This window comes from Xiphophorus couchianus, chromosome 6, assembly GCF_001444195.1.
Source record: "Xiphophorus couchianus chromosome 6, X_couchianus-1.0, whole genome shotgun sequence".
NCBI lineage: Eukaryota > Metazoa > Chordata > Actinopteri > Cyprinodontiformes > Poeciliidae > Xiphophorus > Xiphophorus couchianus.
The window spans coordinates 29,402,040-29,425,688 of NC_040233.1; the positions used below are offsets into that span (position 1 = coordinate 29,402,040).

The following is a 23,649-nucleotide window of genomic DNA, read 5'->3' on the forward strand; positions in this document are numbered from 1 at the left end:
CTTGGTTTACCATCAGCTCACAGTGTCTTGCAGAAGTATTCACATCTTTTTAATTTGGTCACATTTTACGACATTATGCCTGCAAAGTGGCGATTTTGGTCTCATCTGAGCAGAATACAGATACAGACTAATCCCGATGTTGGGTAGAGGGACTGATTTAGGCAGGCTTGAGAAAACAATGGCATTGTTAGCTCACCTGGACGTCCGTAGACAGCAGCTTCTCCTCTGGTTGCCCCAACAGCTCAATCCAATGCCTCCCTGGGCAGGTAGCCCAGACAAATGTTTCCTGCAAATGTAAAGTTCAGTTTTCTTTAGCGTGACAACTTCTGGTTTTAGTAAAAGGTTTCTTTGTTTTTTTTTAACAAAAACTGTGCATTCTCTCCATGGTCCTGGATGTACATCATACACAGGTGAAATTCATCAGCCTAATTAAGGAAGAGCACCATTACAATGATGATGCATTTGCTGCTGCTGCAGGACATTTGAGCACCAGAAAGAAGACATTGTCTATTAGACATTGCTTTTACACCGTGTTCCAAATTATTATGCAAGTGATATTTTCTCAAATTAAATGGTCAATGCAAATGATGGTCAGAATAATTTTCAAGTCATGAACTATTACAGTACAAGTCAATTTTTACTGAACAAAGCTCCCCATGAGAAAAGTATTTCTTTCAAAAATAAAAAACTCAAAATGCACTGTTCCAAATTATTATGCACAGCAGATTTTCTAATATTTTCCTCAGTGCCTTAGCTGAGAATATTTTTTGTTAGATTAATAACACCGTATAACATATTTTCCCCCTTTCTTTAAAGGGTTTAAAACTTTTTTGTCCCACAACCACTATGGCGGGACGGTTTCTTTCCTACCAGCAGACGACAACGTGGGGCATCCAAGAGACAAGCTGCAGTGTCGATCTGGGTAAATAACATCTGCGGCTTTTCAGCATTATTTTACAATGTCTTAACTTATCTGACGACATTCAGGCGCAGCAATGTGCTTTAATGGGATACTTTATGTTGTCAGGAAGCTAAATTATTGAGGACTGAAAGCCAGCTTACTCTTGTGTAAAAAGCTTTCGAGTTAAGTGCTTTGGTTTTTGATATTCTGGCAGTAGACATTATTTACATTTGTTGTGGGAGGTGAAATCCATTATTCTAACATGACAAGTTATTTCACCATGAAAAGTCATATAAATATGCTCTGGAAGACCTTTTTAGCCGCAGACAAAACAGAAACAGTGTACATAGCTAAAAAAAAGAAAAAAGTTTACAACTCTCTGAATACATAAGGGCTTAATGAATCATAAGAGCCCGTTGTGGTCTTTAATGTCAGTAACAGCCGATGATTTAATGATTGTAAAACAAGGTTGCGCTGGTGTTTCAGGTGCCGCATCTGTCAGCACAAGCCCTCATCAAAAGACGAGCACGATGAGGCGTCGGAGGAGAAGGAAAAGCCGGCTGGCGGTACGAGCTTCGCTTCATTATTTGAAATGTGCTGACTAAATCAGAGGGAAAGGCCTTTTCCTCATTCCTCTGCCTCGTTATCGAGCTCATTTCTCTGTTTTGACACCGCTGCCATTAAAAATGAGTTGTAGTTTGAGAATACAGAAAAGAAAAGAAAAAAAAGAGGAGACAATTCCACACTGGTTGTCTTTCTGCATAAAGCTGATTTCATTCAGCTTGGAGATTTGCATTTTTTCGCTTTGTGTTTTTTGAAGGAGATAAAGTACCTGAGCTTGACAGCGGGTAAATAAGAGTCATGATCTGCTAAAATTTCACTTTGTTGTCATTTCTGAGTCGATGTTTCTTTTTTTTTCCCCTACAGAGCGACACAATTTCTAATGAGGTTCCTGATTAGGTATTGATGAGAGAATATATTCTGATTATAGTGACAGTGAATAACTCCCCATTGTTCCCGGCTGGAGAGCTCTTCTCCCTAATGATTAAGGATGTAACAAGATCTCGTGGCACAAGATGTTGATATTAAAGTGCTACCATATTTCTTGTCAATGTGAAATCTGTCTTGCACGAAGCTATCTATCTGCTGTCAGGATGTCATTTCGTCTTACGAAGTTTAAGCCCAGTCGATGCGGATATGAGCACATGGAGTGTTAGGAATTGAGAAGGAGGACAGTCCTAGGAACAAAATGTCCCCTCTCCTCTGTGTCCTGCAACCTCGGCATCAAAGACAGTGTTCGGGCAAAATAAAGTGAATTTTTTGAGTTTAGGTTGATGGAGTCTCTGATCAGTGAATCTACAGTTGTCTGTTTTTAGGATGAAAAGTAGAGAAGAGAAAGCACACAAACGTGTGGGACGTTTGTCAAGGTGTAAGAGATCTTTGGAAAAATCTGGAAGAAACCCTCACCAGTTTTAAATCAGTTTCAGCATTACGGTAGGAAAAACGGTGACAGGGCGGCAGACAAGATGCTAATGCTAATTATTTTGAAGCAGAATGAGAAAGCAGACTCTGTCTAGCCATTTGACACTAACACACACACATCGTTTAGTTTTATAATAAAGCCAACTTTAGCTTTACAATAACACTAAAGTTAGCTTTATTATAAAAGTAACTCTAGTTATAAAGATATAACTAGCTTTAGCTTTAAAATAAAGCTAAAGCTAATTGTTAGCCACAAACGGCACTAAATCTAGCACTTACATCGTAGCTTCCTACCCTTCCCACAGTGGGTAAAACAGAGGTTTTCTTTAAATATATAAGTTAATACATTCATTTAATTTATGAACACAATAAATCATATCAATGTATAGAAGATATAAAAACCTGTACAGGATGTTTTTTGGCATTTGGATTTCCATAGATTAGACAAGCATTTACCTTTATTAAATTCAATCTGTTTATTCACAACAAATATTGTCTCAAGGGACTTTCCAAAAACTTTGTAGCAATCAGTCATGTTATGACATTGGAAAGAAAAACTCCAGTTTAACAGGAAGAAACCTCCAGGAGAACCTGGCTCACTGTGAGCTGCCATGACTGCCTGGGTCCATTGCAGTTCATAAGCCTGGTCAAACCTGGACTAGAATATTAAACAAAACCAAAGATTTATTGTCTTCTGAAATACATTGCTAAAGTCTTCTCTTGTTTTGTCCTAAGAAGCTTAATATCCTGTATTGTCTTGTTACTCCCCTATTAATGATGTTCCTGCTCACTAGCATCCCGTCTCGTTTGGTCTCATTGTGTGTTCCCTGACAGCTCATGTTCAGGTTAGGTTTGGATATCGCCATTTCTTCTCCCTTCATTCCCCCATCTGTCTATGTGCAAACAAACTTTATTATTATCTGCAATTGTCTCAAGCCACTGACACATCAGAACAAACCTCTGGTGGTGTGTGCACCGCAGCATCATGTGCAGACTTTGTGCTGTCGATTATCTCTCTCTGCGTGTGTGCGTGTGTGTAGTTTCCCTTTCTAATTAGTGTGTTTATGTTGAATTTTAGATTTGTGTTTATCTGAGGCTGCAGCTCCCCATGGCGTGCTGGTGTGTGTTTATATGCCTGGATAAATATGACAGCAAGCATAACCTGTTTGTGTGTGTTTGCGTTTGCTTTGTGACAGACTCCCACTAATCAGGAGAAGAAGAAGAAAAAAAGTTTCTTTGCCAGCTCTGTCAGGGGGGTTTGCCTCATGCCGGAGCCACCCTTTGTTTTCGTGGTGTTGTGTTTATTTATTTATTTAGTTCTCTGCTGAGGGAATCTCAGACAACTGCTAAATCGGTGAGGCGCGACACACTCCCCCTCTGCAAATGAGCTGGCCTCCACATCGAAAGTAAATACTCATTTGGAGACGTCCTCCTAGTGCAGAGCCTGCAGTCCACAGTTGTTCCGTTTGGATTTGTTTTTAAAGTGTGGCTTTAATCACCATTTCCCAATTAGAATATTGTTGGATTTTTTTATGTTGCCTCTGCGGGCTTGTTATCATCGGCTCGCGTTATCACCTCTGTAAGTTTGTTTTGCAAAACGAGGGGGAAAGGTAATGAATCGTTTTGCTGTCTGAGATCACATAATTTCCCCTCTGAGGTGCTCATAAAACAGTCGAATGCTAATTTGGACACCTGTGATCAGTTTTTAGCGGCTTCCCCCGCCGACTATTACGCCGGTGACAGACAGCGCCGTTCCCCCGCGGGGCCGTGGCGCCGCGGCTTTGATTCACCTTTACTCAAGTAAACAGTGGCTAATCTCCGAGGAACAGAGTGATGACTCGTGAAGCGCAACCATCGCATCTGTCATTTAGGATTTTTGTGGCCACATGTGCATTTATTCGTGACAATCTGAATGAAGGTTAGCACAATCAGTGTGCTGTTTATCGAGCTCGCGCTAGTCTTTAGATATTGTGGAATCCTGCTTGGCCCAACTTAATTGCAAACAGAAGGGTGCGCATTTACATTTGCGTTTTCCTCCATCATGAGGTGGAAGTTGCTCTGAGCATTGCTGCGAAGACATCTGGATCTTAATGGACCTCCATCAGCTTCACTGCTGCTGCATTAGAATGTTGGAGCTCAGACCCAGAACTCGTAATGCAAAAATAATTCAAACCGTCAACCTCAAAGCCAGAAGAAATCCAGCTTCTTTTTTTGCTACCTGTAACTTATCCAACCTGTTCAGCTAAAGGATTTTATTCTGACGGAGAGCTGAGAATCTGGTGCAGCATTGGTCGAATCAAACATTTACTTAAAGTGTAGTGTGCAAAAAATGGGGGATTGAAGTTGAAGTTGTGGTGAGCTTTGGTTGATTTAATTTTGAATATGTAGGTAATGGAGCAGTTCCAGTTGGGTTAACTTTTCTGAAAAGATGGTGAAAACTGTAGTTTATGGGGGATAGAGGGAGAAAAAGTGAATGTGTCCAAAGTTTTTAGTCCAAATGGGAAGAAATGAACAAATACAAATCAATATCCATCAGGTTCAGCGGTGACATCTGTGACAACACACACAACTCAAGAACTAAAAGCCTGCCACTAGACATTTAAAAAATCAAAAAACTAGAAATAGACTGAACTGAGATAAGAACAGACAGAAGGGGAACCCAGAACCTTAAGACACTCTGACAGAGCTGGAAAAACCCAGAGAATTTTGCTAAAAAAAAAAGAAAAGTTGGATAGTAGATAACATAGAAATAAGTTGTGTATTTGTGGTCTGCTCACGGTCAAAAATATATTCCGCTACCGATATAGCATGTTAGAGCACTGGTGATGTTTTTAAAGGCCATCCACTCATTGTATAACCAAAGCAAGAGCTGTCTTCTCAGTCGAGCTTTTGCCTATCTGAGTGGTTAGTATGACTAGAAAAGTGTGAAATGAATTCAAAGCTTTTACACAGGAGCTACATTCACTCAATCACACAGAAATACACACAATTTCATACACCGATATGTAGATTGATATGCAAGTTGAGGTCATTGCCCAGAGGCAAATCAATATGTGCTAGGATTAAATTGAAATAGAACCCATAATTTCTGGATTGCTACCCACTGAACCACTGTGGTGTTTCACTACTAGAATAACAAAATCCTGGCTGGAACAAGTCTTCTAAATAAAGTAGAGCCATAGAGATAAGATGAGGAGTTTCATCTTGAAGTAGAGACTTTCTTTACTTTCAAAAGAAGTTAATTGAAATGGGTTGGGTAGCTAGAATTGCCCATGAGACATTTGAGATTTTGCGGGATCATCCAACTCAGAGGAGACTCCCAGAATATATATATATATATACACATCCTGGCCCAGGAACACCTTCAGATCCTCCTTGAGTGAGCTGACAAGTGTCAGAGACGAGAGATGTCTGGGTTTCCCCCGTGACCCAGTTCAGGATGAGCAAAGATGAAAGCAAAACGAGGGAATTTATTAAAACATCCTGGCAAATAAAATATTCTTCTTTATCATGAAGTGCTCATTAAAAGAAAAGCAAACACTCGCCAAAAAGACACAAAAAAACGTCAAAAGGCAATTTCCACAAGACTCAAGGCTTATAGGGATAGAACAGCTCACATGAACAAGCATGTCGTAACAGGAAACTATGCAATTACCAGACTTCACACCTGAATAAGAACGTCTCATTTAGCTTATTTCCAACTAAATGCCACAAAAGGAAAACAAGATACACATGTTGGATTTCAGCTTATGAATGCCAACAGCCTTCAAAGGTTGAATTAGAGGATGTTATCCACAGCCACAAAATGTCAAAGAGATCTGTTTTTCAAATTGATGAATGTCATTTTCTTTGAACCCGTCGTAACGACATGAGTTGTGCTCCTGTGTCTTCAGACAGCGACAGAGGCTGGAGTGTCATCAACGGCAAGTTCATTGCCATCAACTCGGCCAGCATGAGCTGCGCGTGTCCTCGGAGTCCGAAAGGCCTGTCGCCCTCCGCCCACCTCGCCGACGGCACCACAGACCTGATCCTGGTCAGGAAGTGTTCCCGTCTGGACTTCTTCAAACATCTTCTTCGACACACCAACAACAACGACCAGGTACCGAGGGCTAAACATGCCAAGTACTTCAGATTTAATAAACGTGAATTTAGAGGGAGAAAGGAGCAAAAATGTTTTAGGATTTTCCAGGAGAATCTGCCCCATTCCCAAGTCGGAGCCCAGATGAACTGATGAAGTGTTAAAGTCATGAATGGGCAAGCAGAAGGCAGAGTTTTCCCCTCTTGCTGTGCTAGCACCTACCTTTGCTGACTCTGCTCAATTTCCCAAGCATGCTTCTCTTCAGTTCAAGCGCCTTAGCCCTTGTGCATTCCCATGCGTCATAAATGACCTCCACCCCGATCCAGAAAGGCTGTGGTAATCGCTGCATCAGGGATCTGCTGGATGGGAAAATAGGCCGATGTCAGACTAATGCCCCTCTCAGGACAGCATCGCCAGGGGAAGTCTGCTGATTACTAATTATTACCTTAAGATGTTTAATCTATCTGAAAAGAAAAGGAAAAAGTCAAACCTTAAACTGTTTACGTTGCTACTGGTGACATCTTTTATCTGTATTTGACCATAACATCGTGCACTTTAAGTTCAGACGACTAGTTTACCTTAAAAAGGATTCTCTATGACAGCTTAATTCATTTTCTGCTGCCAGACTCAAACTGTCCACAAATTTTCTTCCCACAAACATGCTCACCATAGCAGTAGGTAGTGAGGCTATTGTTGCTTAGAGAAAAGGCTGGTTTGATTTGTTTGACATACAGTATCTCATGAACCTCAGATAACGTTGGCAATCCATGAACCCTAACTGTTGCTACAGCAGCAATCTCCTTTTCAGCCAGCTGTTTGACTACTTGGGAACTGTAAAAAGTTAAATTTAAGGTACCAACCTTATATCAGATTAACAAATAGTTCCTGCGGGGTATGTCCATACACCTCGGTCAATATCCTCCTTCCCAAATGGCAGGCAATGTGTTGAGAAGGGGTTTTTAATGCAATTAAAATCTGTGTGGCAGTGTTCTAGAGCAGGGCTGTGTCATTTGGTGTGGTGGTGTCTGAGTGGTGGTGTTGGTTTGTGCTTCTTTGTGATGGGTTCCTGGCTGCTGACCTAAAGGGATGTGTCTGGCTGACTGTGGGCATTGGGTTCCCTTTTCTCCTGATCGCTACTGCAGGCTTTTGTCCTGGTTTGTTGGCGAGTGCTTGTGGCGTTCTTCCATTTTTTACGTTTTTGGTGTTCTGGCTGAGATGACCTGACTCTGGGCTTACCTGACTGACCAGGCACGAGTGAACCTTTCCTTGTGCCTCTTTTGCCTTGGGGGGGGCGGGGGGGGGGGGGCGGGGCTTCAGCTAATACTTATTCTCTAACTGGCTCTTCAATGGATCCACAAAGGCAATTCCAGTAACCAGCCAATTTGTTTTAGTTGCTGAATTATTTCTGTCTTGGGTTTGATCAGATTACACAGTTACAAAAACGCTCTGTGCTTGTTGTTGTCCTTCTTTGATATTTTTCCCTTCTCAGTTGCTCCTTACAGCAGCACTAATTTGATGTTTTACCTTTTTTGAAAAAAAAAAAATGAAAAAAAAACAACAAACTCTAATGTGATGCAAACAGGAACCCTGGTATCCCGTGTTTTGTGGAAAATCATATACATAATAGTTAGCATATAGATTAGATGCTTTCTTCTACATGCTGGCACGTCTAAGGATAGCCTTGGCTGCTATCCTGGCAATCAGTTTGCAGTCTTATTTTTCATTTTGTCTCATAAATCCAGCTGCCGAAGCTTTTGGGAATAACAATGATATCGCATTAACTCATCTCATTTTCTTAAGGCTGCAGATTGAAGTGCCTTGGCGTTGGTTTTCTTCCTCCTTAGTTTAAGGCCGCCTTTGCTGCATAACTCGCATCACAGAAAGGGAGACATGCAGTCATACAAGTGGGGTGAGTGGGACATTGTATCAAAGCTGAGTTAATATCAGCATCTGAGTCCAACCAAGCAGAAAGAGACTAGACGTGAGCAGCCACTAAGCGTATTCATGGCCTTGTCAGAAAGCTTTTTAGGCAGACCGTCCGGCATGAATGCAAAGCGGCTGCAGTCATAAAGTGGGCTTGATGTGAAATAAATGGCTGTCAGTCTGCCTTGAGGATGAGAGAGGATAAGAAAAGACGAGAAGGGATGGGGGGGACGGAAAAGAAGGATAGAACAGAGAGAAAGTGGCACCCCGTGAAGCCGAAGATAGGGCAGCCGAACCTTTCTGCGACAGAGAGAGATGAAAGCGCTTTCTGACAAAATAATTTCTTTTCATCTCTCGTCCTCCTTTTATTCAATTTCCCAAAGTTCACCTAGTGTCTTAATGGACGGCCGTGTTACTCATCGCCGTTTCTCCTCTGCGTCATCGCTTTTGGCATCAGGTGTTTTTTGCCGTTGGCCTCAAATGTTTTGACGCTTTTATTAGTTTTATTAGTTTATCAGTGTTGTCCTCTCTCTGGTGCTCAGGTCAAGAGCAGATAATTAATGTTGAAACACATCAGCAAGCCAGATGTGTGTGTTAGCATTTTAAGGATTTTGATACAAGCCATTGTTAATGCTTAATAACATTATTAATAATATGTTTACAGCTTAACTGAGTGTTTTTAGCTGTAAGTTGTTAGCAGGAGAGCCTTTTTCAAACATGCGATAAATTGTTCTTTTTTTACTCAGTTTTATTTAAATTTTGCATTTTTAATGCTTTGCTAAGCAGTTTAAAAGAAAATAAATAAATAAAAAAAGACAACAGTGAGTGGAATAACGTATAACTGATGGCCCCAGAGTACTTTAAACAGAACCATTTGTATTTTGAGGTTGTAGAGTTGGAAACAAATGCAAAACAAGTAGTGATGCACGATATCGACTGTAAAATTTAATATTGGACATCGGCCATTTTGCCAAAAGACATTGATTTTATGTGACAAACCAGTGACAATGATGCCTGCAGCACAGCACAACAGCAAATTTGCATTGTTTGAATGTTGTCGTTGTCTTAGAGAGGAAATGTCATGAATAAATGTGACATTAAACATAAAGCAAGCTGAAAGTGTGACAACATTTTCAGTCTCCTTCTTAGCATTTGCATTTGGTAGCAGGCTAAATTGACAAAGATAATGCAGTAGAGAAAGTCATGTAGTTTCAGTAAATAGGTATAGGAAAGAAAAAAAAAGAAAATTGGTATTGGTATCGGTTATCAGCCAAATGAGTTTTAGTATATCTGCATATCGGATATCGACCAAAAATCCCTAAAAACAAAAAAGACATCAGATGTGTAATGGTAAGCAGAATAATAAAATAAGAAAGACTCACATGTTTGGAACTGGAATACAATGAACTCAATGGCAAAAACCTGATGGAGGTGGTGGGATAAGTGCCATGGAAACCAGGACAGTCTAATCGGGTCATGCAGAACAATTGATGGAGTACTGAGGGAAGGAGGCAATAAAACACAGGTTGAACAAACCAAGTGGGGAATGACAAAGACAATCATTTCCTTTGTGGTATGAAGTTTAACAGATGAAAAATCAACCTTTTTCTCCGTTGGGAGTTTATTGAAGATCCACCTTTGCTTGTACAAGGTCTCCTCAGTTCAATTCACTGCAGACAGTAAGACACCATATTCCAGAGAAACATCTTTCAGTGCATACATGTTTGGAAGGACGTGAAACAAAATTACAATGGCTGGTTTTAAAAAAAGAGGAGGGAGCGTTAATCTTGGTACCTGCTGCTACTCAGAATGTGTTTGCATTCAGAACGATCGCTGAGGTTTTGTCCACCTAAAGCCTTCGGCCTTGAGGATGACCACTGAATCAAGCGCCACACAAAGAGGAACCCCTTTCAAGATTAAACTTATCTGTTCAAAACCTTCTCACCCATCTTTACCTTTTTATTTCCTAGTTCGACCACTGGTTCGTGGAGGTCCACAGGGTGAGAAAGTTTCGCTTCCAGCCATGGCACCACAACTTCGTTCCTCTGGAAGACGCGAGCGAACGTCCAGAGAGTCCGGACCTCAGTCCCATCTCCTCTCTCCAAGAAACCTGCGATGACTGCACCGCCGAGAGCAGCTGGAACTGCGACGGGGAAATCCTGCATCACACCGCCATTCAAGTCAGGTGAGACATAGAATGATAGTGATTTTATATCGCAACCTGCGTTATTTTCACATTTTTACACCGTGTGACTGAGAAAACGTGGATGTTCAGAAGCAAATGTTGAAATAAGATCCCTCTTACTGATGAAGGTTTTTTATTTTTGACTTTTTTATTCAAAAATAAAAAAGTCCCGTTGATGTGCATGTTCAGACATTTCTCATTTTCACACAGAAGGGAACTTCTTGTGCGCCAAATTCTTCTCAGCATAGAAAAGAACCAACAAATGGCTTCGAATAAAACTCACATTACATTGCAGACGCAGTATAATGGAAGAAATATTTAAATACTCACAGAGCTTATACTTCTTGCATCACCTTATTCTTATCCACACATTCCTTCTTCGTATTAAGTTGTAAATTTTGCTTAAATTGCCCAAAATGATTCACGTTTCAAAGCCTAAGTAGAAACAGATTACGCTCCGTGCCCGACAGCTCTGCCTTCATGGAGCTCTGAGACAAAAAACTCACAGTTCCAAGTTTTATTTTCCACTTTTAAGTTTTGGTGAAATATCAGAAGAGCTGCTGAGAGCGTTGCCAGGAGACGTGGTTAACACTTTCTATGATCCCAAGTGAGTGACTTGGAAATATCCACAGCACGGGGTAACTGCTTGGGAGTTGTGTTCCCGCTGAGATCTCGGCTCTCTATGAGGATTAATTGCGATGATGCCTGGATTTCTGTTTCGTTTTGTCGCCACATCACATCCCCAGAGTTTTTTTTGGAAAGAAAACATGAAAAAGTAAAGAAATATAACATAAAACAGCAAAAGTAATCCTGTCCTGACAATAGAGCACACCTTTGATCCCGGTACGCTCACACTATACAAAACAGAATTGACATAAAACACAATGCGTGTACAAGTGCATTTCATTTCCACATGTTTACAACTAAATTGTGATTTTTTATTTCCTTTTCTTCTCTAAGCTTCTGTCCTGCTGTTTCTTTAACTACTCAAACACATGAAAGCGGCTTCTATACATCAAAATCAATCCAACAAACCAGCTGGGGTGATCAGAGTAAACTCAAAGCACACATTGCTTTGAGTTTACTTCGACTCACTTCTTCAAAATGATTGCCTCTGCAAAGGGTCTAGCTCCTGTAGAGCAGCATGAAGCGTTTGTTAGATAACAAGCTATAGATAACATCTTCACTTTTTCTTTTTTTTTTACGGTGGATCACTATGGCGTCATCACGTTTTTTCCTAAAGAAAGAAAAAAATCAAAATAATTCAACAATATATTTGCTTTCGGTGACCTCCAATCTTCATCTAGGGTTTCAGTTTTGTTTGTGGGTAAACAAACATAAAATGAAACGTACCTTCTCTGTCTGTTCTTAGCAGTATCGTGTCACCACAGCCTCTTCCCCGTTCCCTTATGCACAGTCATTGGCAACAACATAGAATTAGCTCCCCTCATTATTCAGCTCCTGTCTTCACTTCAGTCCCCACCCCATCTCCCACATAACCCCCAACTATCAGATCTCCTCGCAGCTGGAGTGGGTCCACTCGATGCATCATTTATTTCATGCTCCATTGTACTTGTCCAATGATGCATGGCGCTGTAATGTTGCTAATTTAACGGCCCTCCCCGTGTTAAAAGACTACTCCCCTTTAATTAAAGCCGAAGTCCGTCCATTTATTGCCCCTTCCACGTCGCTAATCGTTGCCGGAGTGAGCCAAGCGGAGTGTATTTCGGATAATTAATGGTAATAGCCAAGGCGAAACGGGGAAGTAGAAGGAGAGGGAAGAAGAAAGAGGTTCACCTGTGGGGTGAGGGGAGGAGAGATGAGTGAAACGTAAAGTCCAACAATGATGAGCCAAACTTTAAATCAAGTCTTGGTGTAATTAAAATACCAGCAAGCAGCTCTCTGACAATTTTGTCTGATTTTTCTTTTTTATGCTTATGATATTCTGGTATCATACTGTGAAATATTGTCTCATCTGCCCAGATATTGAGCATATAATCACAGTTATGAGACAGTCGCACAATGTCTTCAGTTATGAAGCAACGTGCTCTGGTCACGTTTTAGTTTTTGGTCCACATGTAAAACACTAAGAGTGCGTTCACAACAGCCACGCTTAATCCACTTTGATCCAACTCTAGTTCAGTTTAATAGAAAGTCCGATTTCATTTGGGAAGGTTGACGTGAACTCTGGCACAGTTTGAGTGCATTTGTGCAGACGCTGCTCCAAAAGCAGGAAGTGGACTATAGCACAGTCCACTTCCTGTGCTATAGGTTGTATTCTGGATAAATACAACCTAGATATCTACCCAGAATGAACAGGTTTTTTTTGTTTTTCTGTTTCATTTCGCCATGGGGGGGGGTTAGACTCTAGATAGTGTAGCTGGCAGACTAGCTAGAGTCTGGCGCTAGCCAGTCTGTTAGCGTTAGACTCCTTCTGCTAGAGTCTAACGCTAACAGAAGGAGTGGTTTGTAAAACAGAAATCCTACAACCGCCAAAATCTTACACCGCTCCATTTTTGTTTACATTTCTTAAAGAAAGAAGTTCCACTCCTGTCTTCTTCAGAGGCTTTCATGTCATTTCCGTCAGTGGTTCTTGGTGCAGCGCCACCACACGTGAGGGAGGGAATAGGTTTTTCAAAAGGGTTTGGCTTGTTTGACACAGTGCAGTGTGAAAGCAAATCGAAACAGGAGAAAATTTAACAAATGCTGCAGTTTGTCTACCAGACTATCAGATGTGAAAACAACACAAATCTGGCACAGAAACCTCAGACTGCCAGGGTGGTGGAGAAGTTTGGTTTTTTTGGTGTGTGTGTGAGCGCTCGCCTACCACCAAAAACATAAATAAAATCCAATAAAATACATTGAAGATTGTTTCTACAATAAAAAACTGGAAAAAATGTCTACAAGTTGACATTTTATCCAAGTTTATTATAACATTAATAGCATCTGTGCTTATCACACCACAATGACTTCCACTTTTTAAATCTGAGCATTAATCTGCACTGCTTTCACATCTGCCACTCTTACAGTAATGTCGCAGTGAAAGCTCAGCCATTAAGATTATGGTTTGTTATTCAGGCTAACTGATGCAGTGTGTGTGTGTGTGTGTGTGTGCTACCTTTTCTCCACAGTGTCCAGTGCCAGCTGATCAGGCTGTTTGCTCGGGGAATCGAGGAGCAGCAAGATGCAGAGGTGGCCGTGTGACGACATTTGTCCAGTGTTACGTCCTGAAGACAAAGACTGAAAAGGAATAGGAGAAAATAAAATAAGACTTGAAAGTGTTGATTTCCTGGAAAAGCACGTACAATATCTATGTTTCATTTGCACAAGCTGCCTTTCGATGATGATTATAGTGTTTGCTTTAATTGGTTTGCGCAGTGTTGGGTAGAAAATGACGAGACGCGTTGAATTCAAATGGATCACATTGGCCAGCCGGTTACTGGGGGACCTCAAACATCAGGACTATTCATTACTTTTTGGAGTAAGCTGAATGAAATATAGTTTCCTGCACCCTATTAGTTCTGCTTTCACGTACAAAAAAAAAAGTAAATAAAATAAGAACAAAGTTAAAGCTCAGAGCATCCCAAACAGACCGGGAGTTCTTCCAGCAGGATGAAACGGAGCTGGACTCCAAGTAGAACATAAAAAATAAAAATCATCCTGCAACAACGTGGAGACACAGTCAGGGTGGAACAGCTTTGTGCAAAGAATGAAGATGTGTGTGAATTCAAAAACACTCAATCAATCATATCTTTCTTATTTAGGAAAAAAAAAATGCTGTTCTTTTTTTTTTTCCACGTGAAAGCCGATATGAGCCACAGGCACTAATAAAAAGAATTGAATCCCGTGACGTAAACCCTAACAGGACCCTGGTGGCTGCTGGGCGATAAGGAGAAGTGCTTCCTGAATGACTTGGAGTGTCTCGGCGCTGCTGTGCCGCACCTGTGGCTCCGAGCCGGGCTCCTCTCCTTTCCGGCTCAAAGAACCGCTCGCGGTTTAATCATCACCTGGGAGCAGGCGGATTTCTGCGTTGTTAATGTCATTACAGACAATCTACCCCTCTGCTCCCAAATTAGCCTCTCTTAGCTCTGCCAAAGAATGCATCAGCTTTTACTTTGGCCCGCTGTCTTAGTGATGAAACTTTATGTTGGTCTACACACAAGTGTTTGGAAAGGTGAAATGTGTTTTCCCGCATCCCTGCAGGGTTGTGCTGTTATTGATGAGCGGAAAAGTGCAGATGTCATGAGTTAGCTCTTTCCCAATTAAACTCGCTAAAGCCAAGAGCCGTCCAGCACCAGCAGACGCACGCAAACACACTGATATACCATTTTACTTTCTGATATTTATATATAAATATTATATTTTCTTATTTAGACTTTTCTTCTCAAATCTGTCTCCTTTGAATCCTCTGGACCTGTTTCTATTGATTCAGGATGTCTGTCGTTGACCTTCAGCTCGCCGAATGACGTTTTATCACAACATAAATTGGACAGAAAAGTCGAGCTGAAATAAATGGACCCATTCTTTTATTAAACCAAACAGAAATCACATATTTCAGTTCTGTGAAATCTGAAATAGGGGTTTCTTTGCTTTCAAGACCGTGTGTACCTGCCTTCTTCTTTTTAAAGATGCATAGGTTTTATTCTCCCAGATATACATTTTGTGCAACAGAAGAAGTTAGGTCCAAAAAGCTGCAGACAAAAAGGTCTGTTGTGAAGTGAACCAGCAGCAATCATGTCTCCTGAAAATATATTTTTGTATCCGGGTTTTTCCATATTCCCATCATGGGCTGGATACAATTTGGGGGGAAAAGAAATTGCCGATGATTCTGTTGGCCTTGTAGACTACGTGGTTTCTAGGATTTCTTCTCTGTAAAAATAAATCCTGGAGAGGAAATAAATCAAGGCGAAATATGTAACTTTTTATCACTTATGTATACCAAAGACTTTGTGTTCACGATAACAGCAGTCTGACATCACTAATCACATCAATTATTGGTTTTGGCAGAGATGTGAAAGCATCTAGCTGAAAAGACTGAAAGAAGAAAACTGCTCTATTAGCTTGCTTACAAGAAAGATAAACATACTGAGGGACCATTAATTACATTGCCAGGAGTGGGTATTTGCTCAATATTTGATCTTAAATCATGTACCAAAATCAAATAGTACAATGTTTAAGAAAAAAACATTGGTATTCACTCTTCTATCTCCCAATGTCTCTGTTATTTGGCCCCATGCTAGCCATATAAGTCAGAGTAATGTAGCATCATAGAAACTTGGCTTTCTAACATGGATGCCAATTTACTTTTCCCTTCTTTGTGCACTTTCACATACCTGCCATTTTGTTCTATGAAGACATTTGCTAAATGTAGGCCATTCAGTAAAGTAACTTCTCTGCTACTTTTTGTTTCTGTGTGCTAAGCTACCATCAGCAACAGTCTGATGTTACAGCTTAAAATAGCAACATTTTAAAAGTCCTCACTCCAGCTATGAAAAAAAAAAAAAAAAACACTCCAAATTGCAAATGAGGTGAACATGGAAACTGATTTCATTTGATTCAAATCCCGAATAAAGTGCTTATGAAATGGTTCTGCGGTGAGCTTGATTTTTATTGGACTGATGCTTTATTCCCTCAATTTTTCTTTTCTTTGTGAGACACACTCTCCAACGTTTGCATAAAAAGGTCAACCCGACGGTTCTCCGACTTTCCTCTGCCTCCATCTTTCTCTATTTGTCTTTTTCTCTGGCTGAGAGGGGTTTAATAGGGTGCGCTGGTGTGAACGAGATGTTTCATTAAAGAACATCCGACTGAGGTCTGTGGTGATATTTAAAGCTACTCTCAGTCTGTGAAACCACTCCTACTCTGAGAAGTGGTTGGTAAATTCAGTCATTTAAACTTTTTACAGTTACTATATTACTGAGTGACAGTCTGAGATTACATCAACTGTATTAAATGTTACAATATTTAATATTTCTCGAGGATGTCCACAAAAACAATTATTCTTTATTTTACTTATTTTGGTCGAGCTCTAGCCAGATGCAGCACAGTGACAATCTGAAGAGAATAGCGTCAGATGAGGTATTTGCTGATCAAATAATTAAGAATAAGTAGCGTCAGGAAAATCAGAAGCATTCATTGAAATTGTTAAAAGAAATATTTTTCTAACTTTGAGTAGCTTCTCTTCTGAGATTAAAGTGTAATCCGCTGCTGTTTCAAATCACTTACAGGAAGAAAGCTCCATTTCTGTTCATGTTGACTATTGTATTAAAAAAAACAACTAAATAAAACAGAAAATTTACTGCAGCCCACTCGCTGTCTTAGCTCTGGAGGAGAAAGGCTAACGTCACGGTCATGGAAGCATAAAATAAAGTAACATCTCCGCTAGTGTTGGTTTCTGAACGCTAACATTAGCTAACACGAGCAACAGTCTGGGAAAATAGTTTAAAATAGCAACAATTTAAAATTCCTCACTCTAGAGTTTAAAAACACCACAAATTACAAACGAGGTGAACTTGGAAATTTATTTCACTGGATTCAAATCCCGAATAAAGTGCTTATTTGGGATTTGAATCAAATTTTTCATGCTTTTTTCCAAAACCACTAAAAAAAGAACGTCGTAAGAGCGCACGCAGGGTCAGTGCAACCCCACTGCACCGCTCACAAAGTGAAAATCTCCTGGGGTCCAAATGACTCCATCTCTAAAGATGGCAGGAAGGTTAGAAAGTTTAGAAAAGGAAACAGAGACTACAATTCATATGTACTGCAAACCAGGAGATGAAAACAAACCTAGTTCACTGTTTTTCTCTTCTCGCACGACGGATGAAAACATACAACTTCCCTCAAAGTTTCCTGAAGGTTGGCGCTAAGCTACGCCTTGCTAACAGCTCTTGAACGCAGAGTGAATCAGCTCTGTCACTTGGCTGCTTCCTCGGTAGTTGGCCATTTCAGGTTCTCCTCCAAGAGCTTGTCCTCGTCTCCATCGAAACTGGAAGGGAAACGTGGCACGCGGCCATTTTTAAACCGAACTGAAATTCGTGCACTGGAGCATTGGCATTCTTGGCAAAAGAATAAAAACAGAAGCCACTGTTGTCCTTTATATTCCGTTCATCCGTGAAAGATTTAAGATGTATTTCCTGCTTGCCCTTCTCCCCCGCTCTTTTAAACATGTATCAAGAGATCTGTAATCCGAGTGTAAGATTGACAGTCGACAAAGTGTAGCTTTACTTAAAGACAAGAGGGATTTTCTCCTGCAGTAGTAACCAAATTGTTTTCCCTCCTCCTGTCTCCCTCTACCCTCATTTTCTTGCTTTGCTACTTCCTTATTGATTTATTCTCCATCTGCTTGTTGGCAGCTCGCCGTGAGCTTCTATCTCATTCTCACATACCACCTGAGACACAAGGTGAGTCAAAACGGCGGCAAAAAAACAAGCAAAAAAAAAAAAAACCACCCTTTGCCACAAACACACACAGAGCTGTTGGCTGTCCTCAATTTGGTGTATTTACCTGAGAAGGGGCAAGCTGATGGGAGATGACGGTGCTCTGGCGTCCCCAGGACACACTCATTCACACTCTGCCCGACTCTCACCTTCACACACACGCTTGCATCAACATGTCTGTTTTCGTTCCCTACATAAAGATTCACACTTATTCAAAGTCACACAAAGTGTTAAAGAAAAACACCTTTGCCGCTGTGGTCTTCCCATATGACCACACAGCGACTCTACGAGAGGCTCTGACCTGTTTTTAGACTATTCCTGGTATTAAACCAGCTCTTCCGATGAAAAGATAAGCAGCATACCAACATTGTTTTATTATTATTTTATATTCTTTTCAGTTTGTACCGCAAACAAAACAAGACCAATTCCTGGTCCACTGACTTGTATTGTTCCGTCAAGTGTGAGAGGTGAGAGCAAGAAAAATGTGCTCCGGTGGCAGAGTGCTGCCGTACAGATGGTGCTGAGGTATGACACCAATAGCTGTAGGAGACAAATGTGGAAAAATCGCAGTTTCCTTACTGCAGGTCGTCTAACAAATACCAAAGAAAAGCAGGAGTATGTAGAAGTGTGAGAGAAAGAGGCCGTGATCGGTTGGTGGTATGAAAGAGGCGAAAGTGAGAAAAAGAAGTCTTGGGGATTGGAGGGGGATGAAGGAGCAAATATTGGTGGGGCCGTAGTTTAAAAACAGCAGAGTACCACTGCCCTCTTTTCTCTTTATTGATCAGAGTGAGTTCCCTCTGAGAGATTTGGATCAATGAGCTCATAACAGTCAATCTTCTCAGTCAGAAGCCACCGCCTGGCTGCCATCTCTCACTCTGTGTGGCCCAACACAGCTTTCTATACATAGTTTAACTTGTTATGATGCACTTTCATACGCCGAGTGTCAGACATAAAAGCAGATGCTTTCTACTAATGTTCCGTCAGAGTTCTTGAATATTTTCACAGGTAAATCATGACCTTCGTCCTACGTGTGTCTGAGACACACAGGTAAAGTTATTTTGCAGTTTTGTCTTTTTAATTCACCTTATCTCTTATCTCCGCCATGCATGATTTGAGCATAAAGAAAAAATTCCGTAGCGCAGACAGATGTCGTTACAAATGCTTCACAAATAACGGGATGATGTTACTTAATCTCATGCTTTGTGCAGATGCTTTGTCTGCGCCACTGAAAAATCGTTCAGCTTGCTTAATGTTTGGGATTTGTTAGATTTTTTTTCAGAAGTTGAAGCTCAAGTCTGAGGTCACATCTGAGTTGAGAGAGCTAAAGTTGCAAGTCAGAAAGCACCACCAGGACTTGATGTTTTGGTATCTAGTAGTATTAGCAATACATGCTAGTAATAATACATCTCTCTCCATTTTGACTACTGTCGATGCCCACAGCCACAGTGAAAACCAAACTAGGAGTCCTTTGCGTTCAAGTTAAGGAAAAAAAAAATCACAATTAACAATTAGAGTTGGCTAAAAAATTGCATCCATAGAAAGATTACAATTCAGAAAGCCACTGCTTACCCAACAGAGCACAATGCTTCAGACATAGTTTCCATAATTATTTGCTTTCAGTACTGGACCAGATGCTATAACTGATATGATTCTGTTGCAGAGGTGAAGACATCATTAAGCAAAAGCCGCGACAATATTCCGATGCACACCAGGAAGTCCGCCTCTAAATGGCTCCAAATAATATAGGTTTTAGGGCGGCCTAGTCAAAGTCTGGATAAAAATCCTACCCTGATGCTGTGACTTGACTTAAATAGGCCAGTCAAAATTGAAAGCTCTCAAATTTGACTGAATTAAAGTGACACTTTCAGAACTGAAGCAAAGGTTATTTGCTGATGACAGACCCGTAGCTGGGTGTTGCCAACCTACGTTTAGAAGAAAATTTACTTTTACATGTAGGACCAGGTGGGTACAGATTCCCACCTTTTTACTCCTTTAATAAATCAAAGCATATCATACATTTACCCCCTACTTATATTTGGTCTTTGAGGCTTTTTATGGTTTCATTGATCTCCATCGTATCGGTTTAGGTCAGTTTGTGTTCGCTGTCTTTACTAACAACTATCTTCAGATGGAAACTCCAGACAGAGCTCTTCGTTTTGGTGAACCAAATCTATTTCATTCATTCATTAGGTTCCAACAGAAGACAGAGGGTTTTATAAATTAATTCTAATAAAATATGGCTTTGAAACAACTATAGCCTTAAACCTTGAACAAACAGACGCAATCAGCAGACTGATCAGTTTTTTTGGGGAGCGGTTGAATCATCGTCAACATTAATTAAATGAAAAGGAACTCACGTTAGCGGTTTCTATGGCCGTGAACTAAAGCTGACTAATCAAGGCGCCCTTTTTCCACCGTCACAGCAAACCGTTCATCCCAACCCCTCATGCTAATTTTGAGGAAAAGCCAACACCCTCAGCGAGAGGCCCTTGAATCAGCATTAATACAGCAATTAGCGAGGCTACACACCCAGCATCTTCTTAATCTTTCAAACTGTAATAATCCTCTCAAAGCAGCGCTGTGATATATAATTTACCCCGTGATCCTTTCATTTCTGAAGAGGAGGTTTAGCCAAATGTGCCCTCGGGCTGGCCAACCTTTCAAAGCGTGCGGCGCAACGAGTTGAGTTACTGCCGGTTTCCTGGGCATCATCTGAGCTTTATTAAAACCGCCACCGTTCTGTTCTGGATGCGACAGCAAGGCAGATTTAATGTTGTCTTTGGCTTGATGCTAATGCGATTTCATAGCTCGTTCATATCGCCCTCTCCTCTAGAACAACAAAAAAAAAAAAAACATACCGTTGTGTTTACAATCAGAGAGGGCTTTCTTTGATGGTGTCATTTACTGAAATTTGCATTTACAAAAGGAAGCAATTCCCCCAGATCAACCACAATGAAAGCAATTAAACTAATTTGTGTTTAATTGCTTTGAATTTCACAGCTTTACTGACAAGCGGTACAAATGGGACAGAAAAAAAAGAAAAGAAAAAAAGCTGAACATACTGTAAGAAGGTCACCCCTGAGTGATGAATAATTGCTGCTTTCAGCTTGCGCTGTAATGAAGTAATCACCGTTTGGTACATGGGAAGCATGACGCCTTCTAAAAAGACAAATTCAGAAACAAAACAAAGAAAAGTCAAAGAGAAGAAAACTGTCGGCCTCTCAAAAACATTTACACCCATTTTCCATCAAAGGCATGACACGAGAGCTGAAAAAGACCACAACGAGAAGAAAAACTAAACTGGAAGCTGTTGGATATTCCTACTGCTTTGTAGATTACTGTTGTGAATCAGTTGTAATACGCAAAAAAATAAAAAATAAAATGTAAACAGCATGTCTCTTGTTGCGGTTCCATTACAAATGTGCGTAAAACTTTGTCAATATAGTGTCGCAAAAACACAATCGGTGTTTCCATGAAATAAGACAAGCCATTAAAATCACATGTGTTTCACACAGCAAGTCATTATAAAACATGCGACGCCATGATCATCCAACCACTTCCTGTCCTTGTCTTCTTTGTGGTTTCTGCCAGTGGCAACATCTGGTTTGTTGGTCATAAAAGTGTCTCCATTGAAGTTTTGCTAAATAAACCAGTGCCTCATGCCAGCGCAGAAATCCCCAAAAAAGAGACTTTTTTCTAAACTGCCATGTTTCCATTGAGCAAATTTATTTTCAAAATGTCAAACTGCGAAATTATATGGTTAATGGAAACACAGCTAGTAACTACATCCAGAAAAGAGACAGTGGTAACGTTTTTTGGCTTGTTAATGCCAGCAGTAGCTTAACATGCATCTCTATCAGAAAAAAACAAACAAACATACAATGCAGAGCTGGGACGACTTTCGAAAGGAGGTTACGTTTTCCAATAAAGACACGCTAAACTAGAACTGCTTCATTCGGAGAAAAAAAAAAGGAGAAACCTTTCAGAGTTAATGGCAGCAACAGCTAATTTGGTGGATTTGGACAAGTAAAAGCCGGTGTATACTCTACAGGAAGAAATGGTCTCAGAGTCGCAAGAACAAAATGACATCCTTCTGTTCCTGCAGCTTGTCCTCGACATCCTCTGGCTAAAAGTTATATGTTGTAGAAATACTTCAGTAGGAGGGAACAGAGAGTTCTTGTACAGTATGAAACGTCCTGGCCAGAAATAACTTTATTTTTTCTTTTTTTTTTGTTGTTCTTGCCAACTCAAATAAACTCACTGATTTCTGTGTTCTGGCAAAGTATTGGAATATTGTCCTCTGAAGAAGCAGTGAGACAGGGTGATCTTTGCTTGGAAAGAAAACGGCCAACAGCAGCAAAGACGGTGACCAACAAAAGAGACGTTATTTAACACAGAAGCACCAGCGGTACTTTCCATAGGAAAGAAAAGCAAGAAGAGAACGCCAATACCTAACAAGAATCAAGTGTAAGGAAGAGAGACGAACATCCAAGCAGCTTCTGATGAAGAAAAGGTGGAGAGAGAAATAAATCTTGTATAACCTAAAATCACTGTGGAAATTTAAGATGTTCCAGGGGAAGATTTGTTTTGGGCAGCTAGAAAGAAGCAAAAATGAAAAAACAAATGTTTAGCTCTCTTTCCTCAGAGTGATTTTCTAACTATTACAGACACAGATTCCCTACAAAAACACAAAATCCCACCAAGTATTTTTGGTCTACTTTCTAGTGCAAATGTATTCGTTCACTTTAAATAGGACAAAAATAATAAGTAACTTTTCAGCAAAATATAGGAGCTTCTGTAGTGTAAAAAAAACCTTTAATATTGATGAAAAGGTACCACTTCTACTGGCAGATTATTGAAGACAAAAAAATGTCTAGAACTAGAATGTTTTCATCGAAATTAAGAAGCTATTGACTTAAAATAAGCTCCTATTTCTACTTGTAAGTTCATTTCGGCTTACTTAACGTGTACTAAGGTATTTTAACAAAAAACAAGAGCAAAACAAAACTGGTTTTTACTTTAAACATAAGCTGTCATTACATAAGATTTTTTTAAAAAATGAAATCACGTTGTGCTGACGGAAGGAAAACCTTCACAGTCACCTATTTTCTAAAAAAAAAAAAAAAAAAAACCAAAGAAAATGTTACCAACAATTTTCGTCGAGCAACATCTTACGCTGCAATTTTTCAACTGCTTTAAAGAACATGGCGTTCTCTGAAGCTGACAGCGAGATGAAAAGTAACACCTCTGCCCCCCGCGGCGCCCTCTGCCAGCAGGTCACAGCAGAGCACTTTAAAGTTCCAAGTCATTTCCTCTGCTGGCGCATTGTTAGCAAACAGGGAATCTGTTGTTGGCACAATCTCCTCATTATTGGCTAATCACTTGAATAGGAGCGGTTTGCAAAGGCAAACAAACACAAAGCAAGCCGCATAAAAACACACACACACAGAAAGAGAGAGAGAGAGCGAGTATGTTGGCCTGGGCTGTTGTGCACGGCGCAGGACGTTATTGCGTTCCTAATGGTGCTTGAAGTAATTACACCCTATAATGTTAGTTGTCCTCTCCAGCACTCCTCAGCATGCTAGCTCAGAAGTGCCACACTCAATGCATCCCTCTCACCTAAATGGTTCCATTAGCCAGAAGG

General features: G+C 40.5%; 1 protein-coding gene and 2 long non-coding RNA genes across 3 annotated transcripts in view; 1 reads left to right on the forward strand and 2 right to left on the reverse strand.

Moving 5' to 3' along the window:
- cerk (ceramide kinase) overlaps positions 1 to 16,157 on the forward strand; it is a 49,021-nt gene extending 32,864 nt beyond the window's left edge. The window contains exons 9-13 of the mRNA XM_028021390.1: positions 817 to 922; positions 1,388 to 1,467; positions 6,277 to 6,482; positions 10,355 to 10,569; positions 13,701 to 16,157. Of these exons, the coding sequence (XP_027877191.1) occupies positions 817 to 922; positions 1,388 to 1,467; positions 6,277 to 6,482; positions 10,355 to 10,569; positions 13,701 to 13,773 (680 nt within the window). The 3' untranslated portion in view covers positions 13,774 to 16,157. The remainder of the gene's footprint in view (positions 1 to 816; positions 923 to 1,387; positions 1,468 to 6,276; positions 6,483 to 10,354; positions 10,570 to 13,700) is intronic.
- LOC114146929 (uncharacterized) lies at positions 193 to 10,468 on the reverse strand. The gene is made up of 3 exons (XR_003595985.1): positions 10,340 to 10,468; positions 9,767 to 9,882; positions 193 to 286 (listed from the first exon to the last, which is right to left on the reverse strand). It is a non-coding gene; the product is annotated as an uncharacterized LOC114146929 (long non-coding RNA).
- Positions 10,911 to 13,786, reverse strand: LOC114146931 (uncharacterized). The gene is made up of 2 exons (XR_003595987.1): positions 13,688 to 13,786; positions 10,911 to 11,282 (listed from the first exon to the last, which is right to left on the reverse strand). It is a non-coding gene; the product is annotated as an uncharacterized LOC114146931 (long non-coding RNA).
- Positions 16,158 to 23,649: the final 7,492 nt, after the last annotated feature.